This window comes from Theobroma cacao, chromosome 8 (assembly GCF_053813885.1).
Source record: "Theobroma cacao isolate CCN51 chromosome 8, ASM5381388v1, whole genome shotgun sequence".
NCBI classification, from domain to species: domain Eukaryota; kingdom Viridiplantae; phylum Streptophyta; class Magnoliopsida; order Malvales; family Malvaceae; genus Theobroma; species Theobroma cacao.
The window spans coordinates 4,803,582-4,814,127 of NC_142646.1; the positions used below are offsets into that span (position 1 = coordinate 4,803,582).

General features: G+C 37.2%; 2 protein-coding genes across 7 annotated transcripts; both read right to left on the reverse strand.

The window, feature by feature from the left end:
- Positions 1-344: 344 nt before the first annotated feature.
- LOC18592064 (AP-1 complex subunit sigma-1-like) lies at positions 345-2,599 on the reverse strand. Of its 2 annotated transcripts, XM_007018565.3 has the most exons (7): positions 2,347-2,599; positions 1,800-1,886; positions 1,379-1,470; positions 1,196-1,304; positions 1,037-1,072; positions 659-745; positions 345-560 (listed from the first exon to the last, which is right to left on the reverse strand). In XM_007018565.3, the coding sequence occupies exons 1-7, from the start codon at positions 2,347-2,349 to the stop codon at positions 489-491; spliced, it is 486 nt and encodes a 161-aa protein (XP_007018627.1). In that variant the 5' UTR covers positions 2,350-2,599; the 3' UTR covers positions 345-488. The 2 variants fall into 2 exon arrangements, with proteins under 2 accessions (XP_007018627.1, XP_017981102.1); XM_018125613.2 differs by lacking the exon at positions 659-745.
- A 404-nt stretch (positions 2,600-3,003) lies between these two features.
- Positions 3,004-9,843, reverse strand: LOC18592065 (Serine/Threonine-kinase, putative (Protein of unknown function, DUF547)). 5 transcript variants are annotated; one of them, XM_018125301.2, is made up of 13 exons: positions 9,752-9,829; positions 9,540-9,627; positions 8,575-9,369; positions 8,309-8,392; positions 8,124-8,193; positions 7,397-7,513; positions 6,331-6,642; positions 5,750-6,138; positions 5,234-5,333; positions 4,820-4,873; positions 4,647-4,733; positions 3,557-3,685; positions 3,004-3,452 (listed from the first exon to the last, which is right to left on the reverse strand). In XM_018125301.2, exons 3-13 carry the CDS (start codon positions 8,628-8,630, stop codon positions 3,144-3,146), a joined length of 1,707 nt encoding a protein of 568 aa, XP_017980790.1. In that variant the 5' UTR covers positions 8,631-9,369; positions 9,540-9,627; positions 9,752-9,829; the 3' UTR covers positions 3,004-3,143. The 5 variants fall into 5 exon arrangements, 4 of the variants coding, with proteins under 4 accessions (XP_017980790.1, XP_088665370.1, XP_017980791.1 ...); XM_088809244.1 differs by having other exon boundaries at positions 8,575-9,444; XM_018125302.2 differs by having other exon boundaries at positions 8,575-8,676; positions 8,944-9,627.
- Between the last annotated feature and the right edge of the window lie 703 nt (positions 9,844-10,546).

Consider the following 10,546-nt stretch of genomic DNA (forward strand, 5'->3'; position numbering starts at 1 on the left):
AGCCGATCAACCGACAAGGTCGATCGGCATGACCGACGGTTGCTATTGCAATCGACGGTGGCGGTCGGTTGCTCGATTGCAATCGACCGCTGCACACCAAGCAACCGACCGCTGCACACTCCTAGATGCACCCTATCTCCATTTTTTTTAGCCAATACCCTGTTCCAACTTTAATTAACAAGAAATACCAAAAACAAATGTATAATGCAAATATATATATATATGGAAAGTTAATAGGACGTAATAAATGCATAATAATTTATTTAAAATTTTTAAAATAATATTATGTAAAAAAATGATTTTCGCGTATAATTTTTTCTGTATAAATCAATTACATATTGACATTTATTTATATGATAAATGATATTCACTTATGAAGAAAAGAGGTTTCAACGTACGGATCATGAAAGATACACAAATAATTGATCAAATGCAACACGAGAAAAAAAAAAAAAAAAGATTGATGGTTGGACTTGCTTGTATGTATACTATTTGGTGGCCTGTGCAATTAGATTGCCCACTGAGCTGGCCTGCTGTTGTGCAATCTCCACTATGCAATCCTGCATTAATTACTCAAAACCAAGCCGTCAGAGTGTCCTGAATTCAGATGCATCTTCACGCGACTCATGCATAAAGGATGCTAATTAACTACTTATACCTGCGCATCTACCAAACGTAAGACTGTTCTCTTGCTTGATTCTTGAAGTTCACCCGCAATCAAAAGTTCATCCAATATGTAGTAAGCCTATGATTCTTGCAACTTGATGATTAGAGAGACTCTTTGATACCAAGTGTGAATCAAAGAATAACATGCTCAAACGCTAGATATAATACAACCAAATTGGCAATAATTGATCCAAATAAAGATGGATGTCTTTCCATAGGCTAGAAACAATCTTCCCCTTGCCACATTTTGCCAGAATAATTAGTTCATGCAGAAAAGCTGTCCTAACTCGTTCAGTAATACTTTTGGGTGATCGATATCCTTAAATTGCACAACTAAAAATCAAAGAAGAAGCAGATTTAGAGAAAGTACCTTATGGAAATTAAAGATCAAGTCCAGCTCACATACCTACAGAAAAAGTACAAATAGTAAAGAATGCAAAGATCAGTTTTATAGGTATCAGATCAGAACATTCAAGTATATATATATATATATACTGTCTTCAATGACTTGAGGGTTTAGCAGGCTTACACTGCCAAAATAGCGGTCCAGTATCTCAACATAATGGTGAATTATATCAAGAATCTCTAGTTCATTGTCATCTTGGTTAATGCACATGCAAAAGTAGAGACCTGCATATCTGACCATGATATCCCTACAAATTAAATTGGTTACATATTCATGATTTGCCATTTATAGAAATATCGACATTACCTTTTATAGACAATTTTGAAGCCCCTCCACTCAACAAAGTTGCACAGCTTGGGGCCTCGACTGAGTATTATCCCACTAAGCTCCCGGATCACCTTTACAAAGTTAACATCCACAGAAGTTTCAGCACCCACGCCAGATCACAGGATCAAGGAGTGCAGACCAGCAAGAAGAATGTCTATAATTTATGAGCATACATGTATATATATATGATGTATCAAAAGCCAAATGAGCTATTCAGCTATGAATAGGTCTTCACAGAGAACTTAATTGTAGCCATGGTCATGTGCAAGATGCCGCTAGTTTAAGAGAAGTAAAGTAGTGGAAGGCTGGGAGCTAACAGAACGAGATTATTGCTTCTATTAATTTCCATCACTACCGTTTACGATATCAGTTGAGAAAAACTTATCAACTTTGAACATACCTTACTTCTCTCCTTCTGGGAATAAGGTGAATACCATTTCGTCAACCTGACCTTTCCTTGGCGGCTAACAAGAAGAACAAAGTGAATCTGGAACAAGTAGTGCACACAATTAGACTTACAGCACAATGTGCCCTGAAGACATACAACACAGGACCATTTTGTAGTTCCATGTATTTTTGTGGCATTCTATATATACAGTGAATTGAGTTTCCAGGAGCTAAAATCCTGAAAAGTCCTCCTTCAGCTCAACGAATATAGGTTGAAGGGCCTAAAAGGTTTGGACATAGCTTACATGTATGCTAGACCTGTTTCTCTATTTTCAAAAACATTGGAACACTTGAGGGTTGTCCTCCCTGAATGTACCATAGAATCTGCTGCTCTATGTGCAATTATAGAGCTTTTTCTACGGTTTTTTTGGGAAAAGCAAGGCATATCAACATTAGCAATAACAGATGATGATGATGATGCAAAAGCATAGCGCACCAAATACAAGATCTGAACTGAATGAGTCCAAAAACCTACAAAATGAACAAGATACGAATCATACCATTGCTCAAAAGAACAAGTTTTCAAGCTTGAACCTTTTCCATGTATGACAGGATCTACACTTGGATTCGGAGAAGATGAATTACATTTTTTTTTGGGTCAAATTTGTTTCTGTGTTTTTGGGTCAAACACTCTCTTCTATCTCGGAGCATAAAAGGGGGAAGGTTTTGAACAGACGGCCCACAAAAAAAGCAATCTATTTAGATTTTAGACGGCAAAGTCATTGAAATGGTGAACAACAAGATTTTATCTCAGCTTCAATTTTGCTTTTGCTTTTGCTTTGTGGCAGTAATTTAATTACTTGTACTTCCCATATTCCAACCCCTTCATGCATAACCAATACATCCTTGGTTTAGGATTTCAATTGCTCTTTCCTTTGACCCTTTCAGGCCTACCGATCCTAAGTTATGGGGATGACAGGAACTTCGAAAGATGTGGATCAGATTGTGGGTAGAGATATTTAAAATTGAAAAATAAAGAAAACTATAGATGCTAATGGCATCCATTTACACTACTAGCAATTCATGCCCACTGCATGTTTTACATTTAGTTTTAACGCACTGACTGCCAAGTGCCAACCTAAAATGTTAGTACAAGCTGAAAAAGAAGCATACCAACCAGTGAAGCTTGCAGCAATAAACATGGAAGATTCATCAACTAAAACCAACAAAGATTTTACAAGTTTCTCTTTCCAACAACTCTATACAGCTTATTACACACTTTATTAGGCATTTTACAAAAATAATTTGACACATTATTTTCCTCTTATTAGGTGCAGAGGAAGGACTCATCAAACGCTCATTCTTCTTTAGCCAGTTCTCCATGGATGAGATACCGAAAACTCGAACTTTGAGATAACCAGTGGATGTACTTGTCGGGCCTTCCCTTAATGCATTTCTGGATAAATTCACGTTGCTCTTCTGATACACATCCACTAACTATCTCCAATACATTCTTCATGTCCAGTGACATATCCTTTGCAAAGTGGTAAAGAACTTTAGGAAGGAAAATTTTCATCTCCTTGTGGATGTAGACTCTAGAATGAATGAACTCTTCCATAGCAAGCTTGAGATCTCTAAATATGTTTTCGGCTGTGTATACTCGAACCTTGAGCATTAAGTTGTTTCTCATCAGACAATCTCTACCTTCAAACATTCTACAACTGGTTTAAATATAAAACTACTCTTAGATTCAAAGAGAAACAATCTTACCATTGGGTCAGAGTAGGCTCCCAAACAAAGTGCAAAATGAACAAGGGGCTCCGGGTATTCTAAGGCATACACATGTTTGGTGCTTGTTGCCTTAGGTTTCCGTCCTGGAGAAAACAGTGTTTGAAGCCACTTCATGCATTAAGAAACGGGACCGCCCAGTTAGTAAATATATTTGATCACTTTCAAAAAAAAAAGTAAATATATTTGATCCAAAGCACAAAACATAGTATACAGAGACTGTCTGAAGTAAAACTTTTTGTTGGATTGGTATGGTGAGACAGAGACTTTCTGAAGTAAATTTGCTTTTACAAAACCTCTACATGTATAATGCAGCTCTCCATTAGGATATTTGAGAGCGAAACCAACAACAGCACATACAGAGTAATGAATTTCTTCTTAAAATGTAGAGGACCAACCATTCCTGATAGAAGGGATTCCCAGGAAAACATGTTGCTTCCATTCTGTAAGACCATTTATTCTCAAAGCTCTGGCAAGACAAGGAGAGTTGCATCATGCTAGACGCCTACATGGGTAAAAAGCAAGGGCAATGAAACTCAAGCCTTGTACCAGCCAACAACAGGCTTAATTAATTCTCCCAGTTTATGAGATGAGCTGAGACCTGGTTCGAAGGTATGGTCTTAAGAATCAACACCACCTACTTCAACCTACTCAAGGAGGAGATTAGCAAGCAAGCATTTTTGGAACTTGAGACTTCATCAAGTTCAGTCTCATGATATCCTAATAATACTATACTCTCCCTCGCAGGGTTGTCTTATCCCAAAGCCCAAGTGCCCACAATCCCAAGGCTAAGTAATGCAAGCACCAAAAGACAATGGACTTAGGAATTCTTTGGAAGTTGGAGTTCTATGCAATTTCGTGTTTTTCTCTTTTTCTCTTAATGATGTCTTACATGATCAAAATGGTAATGGAATAGTAAAAATGGATTCTTTCTTGAAACTCCAAAGAAAACATTACATTATGAATTCATAGCAAACCATGTTATTATATGCCTTGAAGCATATTACTTTCGTAATTATTAGCATCTATATAGCTAAAGTGGACACTAATGACTTTTAAATAAGAGGCATACCAGTGCTGATTGGTGTGGCCGAATTCCTAAAATGGAGGTTTGGATGATATAAGCATTAATGCAATATCCACCAACATTGTATTCTGCCTGAAATATGAGACTCAAAACACAAAAGTATGATTGGTATATGAAATCACAATGAGCACAGAAAAAATAAAGGATAAGTGTTTTACTTTCATTATGGAGGTACTTTTGACATGACTATGAGTTCCATATGCTAAGTTTGCCTGCAAAATCCTAAGATTCATGTCAGACATCCATATCTTAGAATAATAGCCAAAAGTAAGAATGAGAACAACAGGCATCGGAGCCTATGATACTTCTGCATCAAAGTTAGACAGAAAACAGGCAATTACTATTGTTCAGTTTTCTCAATGACTTGTAATCGGCAAGCAGAAACAAAAACTAATGGCTGAGTCACTGAGTTGAAAGTGGGACTTGAATCATCTCATTAGGATTGCCTATGATAGTGATTCACATGTTCATGACTTACAGCTGGTAGCAATGAGCAATCTATCGATGAGCAGTACTAGAATACATATTTCATTACTATTCATGGGTAGGAGTTCAAGTGCCAAAAGCCATACATGCATCACCAGGGCATTGTGAATGTTGATCCAGAATGCAAGCTTCTCTTCACGCTTCATTTTCCTTGGGTCAACCTTCTCAAGATTTCGGACCAATGACCTACATAAACCTAACATAATTTAAGAAATTCCCCAAGAACACTGCAGAAATATAAGAGGCAAAGCAACTCTGAAATTAGGCATCAATTTATGCATCTCACAACTCTGAGTACATTTTGTCTTTGGTATGTTTGGAACCGTTTTCTATCCTTTACGAACAATCTTAGCATGCTGCATGAACTTTAAGTACTTTTTTTATATTAATGAAATCCCTCAAAAAGAAAAAGTAGAAATAAAAAAAAATTCTCAGAGGATTGTTCCGTCTTTAAACTTCAGTATGCTGTCTAAGACTCTTTCATCGTAAACCTTTTGAAAACAAGATTAGAATAAGCCACATGTTGAGGCTATCCCATACATCTAATTATGCAATCAATTATTCTAGTTGAATGGATCAAATGATGGGTGTATGTGGATTACCTGAAGTTTTGTAGCATTTCGGCAGCATAATTGAAACTATCATTATCTAGACTTAATTTCGAAACCTCTATTATTGCAGCATGTGGTCCACTCTCTTCTTTTGAGACTTGAAATTGAGTGTTTCCTTTGGACGCCTCAGTATAATGAGGACTCCAACTATCACAAGGAGTTTTAGAAGAAAATATACTTGAGGAGGACAGAGATGAAACAGGAGAAGCTGACAAGCCTGCATGGGCTTGTGGGACATGGGCAAGTTTGCAATAAATAGAAGATATGCATCTCACTATATGTTCAGAAAGTCTGTCTGGATTGTAAAGGCTCTTATCCATACGAGAAGCACCAAGGTGATCAGCAAGACTGCGATGACCAGAAGCAGATAATTTCTCTTCCTGCAATAGTGTAAGATAGATAACATAAAATTTCTTACAAGCATTCAAGGGTGGATAATTGGATATAGGGAATAGGCAGATGTTTTCAGAATGCATATATGCATTCTAACAACAGTTAAGACAATGTGATCCTGTGCAAAGAGCAAACAAGGCAGATTAACTAAACAAAATGAGAAGCTGATGCATATTTACCCTCACAGACATTGCAATATTAAAACTGGAGGGACAATTCTGGCCATCTGAAACGAAAGAATCATGTGCAGGGGAAGGCTGGTCATGATTTGCAAAATCACATTTCTGCATGCGCGGTTCCAAGTTGTGGTGCCCATTTGCCACAATTGGTAACAGTAATTCTGTCTCACATTCTAAATGGTTTCCACCATTATTTGATAAGGTTGGTAGGTGTTCTTCAAAAGCTGTTCGATATAATGCGAGAAGATAACGTTCTAAATGCAAAATTTTGAGCTCAAGTACAGCAATCTCCCTCCTCAGTCTCACAGATGACTGCATTTGAGAACTAAAAGCTTAGATCAAGTTAATCCAGTTCCATAGTTATTTCATTTATAGTTAAGTATTTCATCGTAGCTTGGATGGTTAAATTGACTACACAACTAATACTATCCTTAATACTGTCCGCTTGATATGCACCAGTTCTAACTTCTACCGAAACTAGAAATCATCTGCTTTTCTTCATACCCATATGCTGAAGAGAAGTTTAGCAAGAAATGTTGTACCTATCTTTTTATTTATTTAGAGCCTTGGCGGATTTCTAGTAGGTAAATAAATATTTTAAAGGGAAGTCTTCTACTGTGGTATAACTTAAAAAGCATGGTCTGCCTGCATTTATGCAATCTGGAGAGAAAGGAATTGCAGGAAATATGGGAAAACTCTCCAATCGGAGTCACAACAAAGAAGATCAACTGCCTATCCAATATCACAAAAAGTTCCAGTAACGAACTTTTCTTTCAATACTGGGGTCTAAATGGACGAATCAATGAATTATGTGTTGCTATCATCTATTTTCAGTTGTTTCTAATCCCTTATATGTAAATTTAAATTTCTGTTTGCTTTCTGCTACCTCTTGCAGAAATGTTTTGTTCTAGCAAGGTAACCTAAATTTCAATACTCCAAAAATATTATGGATTTTGCATATAAAATTGGTTTCAGATATTCGTAACCTATTCATGAAATTAGAGAAAGCTCAACTGTCCGTTAAAATTAGCTTCTCATAATAGGCAACAGAGTTCAGTAGGAAAACCTTTGGCCCTGGTGTGCCATTGGAAGCAACAGATTTACTGGAGCAATAACAAACTTCTTTTCTGGAATTCCAGTGCATTGAAGCCTGGTCAGGTGATGACCTCTCCAACAGTGCATCCTGCATCAAACAGAACAGAGTACGCCCTTATAAAACTGCCAAAAAGTGAAACCAGCAGCATATGAAGCTAGTGACACTGATCAACCAGTTCCAAGTCAGCCAAACGTTTTACTACTGTAGAAGCTTAGATGAAACTTGGCTTAGAATCAGTCTTAAACTTCTGTCATAAGCTAACAGACAATATTGAGAGCATGTCGATGCCATAAGACTGGCACGATACCAAGCATTTATGTGGCAGATTAGCCATTCAGCTTGTCAAATTTGAGGATTGCGTCCCAATTAGCCAATGTAAGATAACTTGCAGAACATAAGCTAAAGAGTTTGCTGATTTCTTATAAGGTGAAAAGTAGTCAGGAACTGATCTTCCAGATAAGAAAATCTTTTTCTCCAATGAGCACTCCATTGTCACATTCTCCATATATACTTGCTAAATTTTAGATTCTCTACCAGCCATTCCACTTGCTACGTCCCAGAACAACGATTACTTTAACGGAGAAACTTATGCTAGTAATTAAAAACTAAGCCACCAATGGGCAGTAGGTACCAGAAAAAATAGATGGTAATTTACTTTGTTGCAGACAGGCAAAAGGAAAATGTGACAACTACTTACTGGATTAGATAACATGGATAGTCTAGGCGATATATTTAGCATACTTTGGAGATTCCCGTCGTCAAGATTTCTGCAAAGAAATTAAAAACGAATACGATAACAAAGTTAGTGTGTTACTGGACAATTGTTTCGTCTACAGTGGAAGGAATGTGCAGAAAAACCTCCAAGTCTTGTATAAGCTTTACCTGGAGGAACAAAGGTGCCAAGAGGAAGGAGAAGAAGAGGAAGCGGACCGGCCATTGGCACCCAGCATCTGCTTTTTAGTTCTTCTGTTTGACTCAAGTAAGTTAATTTGAGAGGCGAGATTATTAAAAAGGGCAACAAAAGAAGCAGTAAATTTCTAAGAACATGTATATGGAGTAGTTGACTGAGAGTGTGTGGAGTCGTGCAGGATGCAGTCACATCCCAACTTGACCCACTTATTAAGTGGGGATGGTACTAGTAGTATTACCTAAGTCCAATGCAATGCATTTCAAAGTTCCAGCTTCGGTTATTGCCAAGCTTCATTCTAATAACAATGGAAGTTTTTAGCACTTGGCATATATTTCATCCTCTGATGGTAGAGACAACAAACAAGAAGAAATGAAAAAGAGGTCAAAAAGATGGCATTTGCCAGTTTTAAGAAGTTAGACGAGTTAGGTAGGCGAAAAAAGAAACAGGCAACCGAACAAGAGTCATCTACCCCGCATTGATTCCTTGCAACATAACTGCTAGGTCTAGAAAACAATTAATGACGACAAGGATAAATTGTTAATCCTATACTAGTAATGGCTATGAAGAATATAGACCAAAATAGTAGTAATACAAACTAATGACTCACGTCCAACATCAATGACCTTCCAGGAGAGGAAGAAGGAGATTGTTAAGGTAAACACCAACAGGGTCTCAAACAATGACCATGGTCCATGGAGTGGGGTCAAGACAAAACACCCCGAAGGGTCGAACCGGGTATTTAGAAACAGCAATTATGAGTCATATGAGGTGACGAGGGAGAGCAACTGTTTCCATCATGATTAAAGTAAAGAGACAAATACAGAATCCTCGTTAGATATTGAGATTAGGTGGAGGAAAGTAAGCAGTTATGATTACGACTTTGCTGAAAAGGTATTGGTTCTGCCCAACTCACTCCATTGTTAAACCCCGGCAATCCGCATGCAATCTCACCCTTATATAATAATATACTTTTAATGATCACATCCCAAGTCCAACAGATCAACAAATTCATCTGCCCTGAGACACTCTGCACCTAAAATTTATATAATTCATCAGAAGCAACCAAGTGAAGATAATTAATCAATTAATCCATCTGGCCTGAGACTCTCTGCACCTAACATTAATAAATTCATCAGAAGCAACCAAGTGAAAATAATTAAACAAATAGTGCTAAGATGTAATTAATGCCAGTATCAACTCCACCTCGAAGTCAATTAATCATCCCGGCCCTGGGCGGAGTTTTAAAGAAATGCCACCTTCCCACCCAGATTGATCATTATTGCTGTCAGGACTGAGGAGCAGTTTTCAATGAATAAAAGTAGAGAAAATCTTTTACATTTATTTCTTTATTGGATGAACAAAAGTAGAGATTTTCTAAATCTGATTTCGTTACCGATATGGGCTCAGTGAATTACGTCTATATCTGCAATGAACATAGGGGACCCTCGTAGCGAATAAGTGATAAAGATCCCTACTGAAATCTTCGATACTTCCCTGTTGTTGAAGTCACCCTGGTTGCAGCATATTAAGTCTTTCATGATACCAAATATTTGGATAATATTTACCATAAAAAATTAGGTTAACACTAACAAAATAGTTGTAATTTGGATCAATGCATATATTTACATGTAGTGTTCATTTTTTTATCAACTTAATTTAAAGATAATTAGAACATAATACAATCTCTTATTTGAATTTAATTTATCTAAAAATATGTTCCTCCTTGAAAAAAAGCAGAAGCATATAGCTTCTCAAAATAACTGCAAGTTTTCGCTTTTTGTGTCATTGAACAAGAGAATAACCGCAGATAGTAATAGAAGAATGGTTTTTACTCCGGAGACTTGGGCTTGCAAAGTGCAAACTCTTTTGCTCCTTTGATTATAGATTATAGAAAAACATACAGACTACATTACTTGAAAATAAGAAGAAGATTCAAGAAAAAAGAAATTGCATTAAGTCTAAAGGTGGTAACAGGCGAAGAGTCAGCTTGACAGATTCTGATCTGAGGCTTGTGCCATGGGGGCAAGAAGTAAATAAGGAGTGAGGAACGAGGTGGTTCAGGGTTCAGGATTACATTCTACAAAAACTGGCCAGCTAAGAGTCAGAAAAACTTTAATGGGCCTAGGCCTGGTTTCAAGTTCTTAATTAAGAAAAAACGTGGGCCGGACGGCACTGGGCAGTCTCTTTCAATCATTAAAAGAGTGGGCCGG

What these genes read in the sequence shown, in the direction of transcription:
- LOC18592064 (XM_007018565.3), bottom strand. An exon ending in TGATCTTTAATTTCCATAAG is followed by an intron (nt 746 to 1,036) that starts GTACTTTCTCTA and finishes CAAGAATCATAG; the next exon opens with GCTTACTACATATTGGATGA. An exon ending in TACGTTTGGTAGATGCGCAG is followed by an intron (nt 561 to 658) that starts GTATAAGTAGTT and finishes TAATTAATGCAG; the next exon opens with GATTGCATAGTGGAGATTGC.
- LOC18592065 (XM_018125301.2), bottom strand. Translation starts at nt 8,630, where the DNA reads ATGAAGCTTGGCAATAACCGAAGCTGGAACTTTGAAATGCATTGCATT. An exon ending in ATGGCACACCAGGGCCAAAG is followed by an intron (nt 6,643 to 7,396) that starts GTTTTCCTACTG and finishes TCTCAAATGCAG; the next exon opens with TCATCTGTGAGACTGAGGAG. An exon ending in GGCCACACCAATCAGCACTG is followed by an intron (nt 3,686 to 4,646) that starts GTATGCCTCTTA and finishes TAATGCATGAAG; the next exon opens with TGGCTTCAAACACTGTTTTC.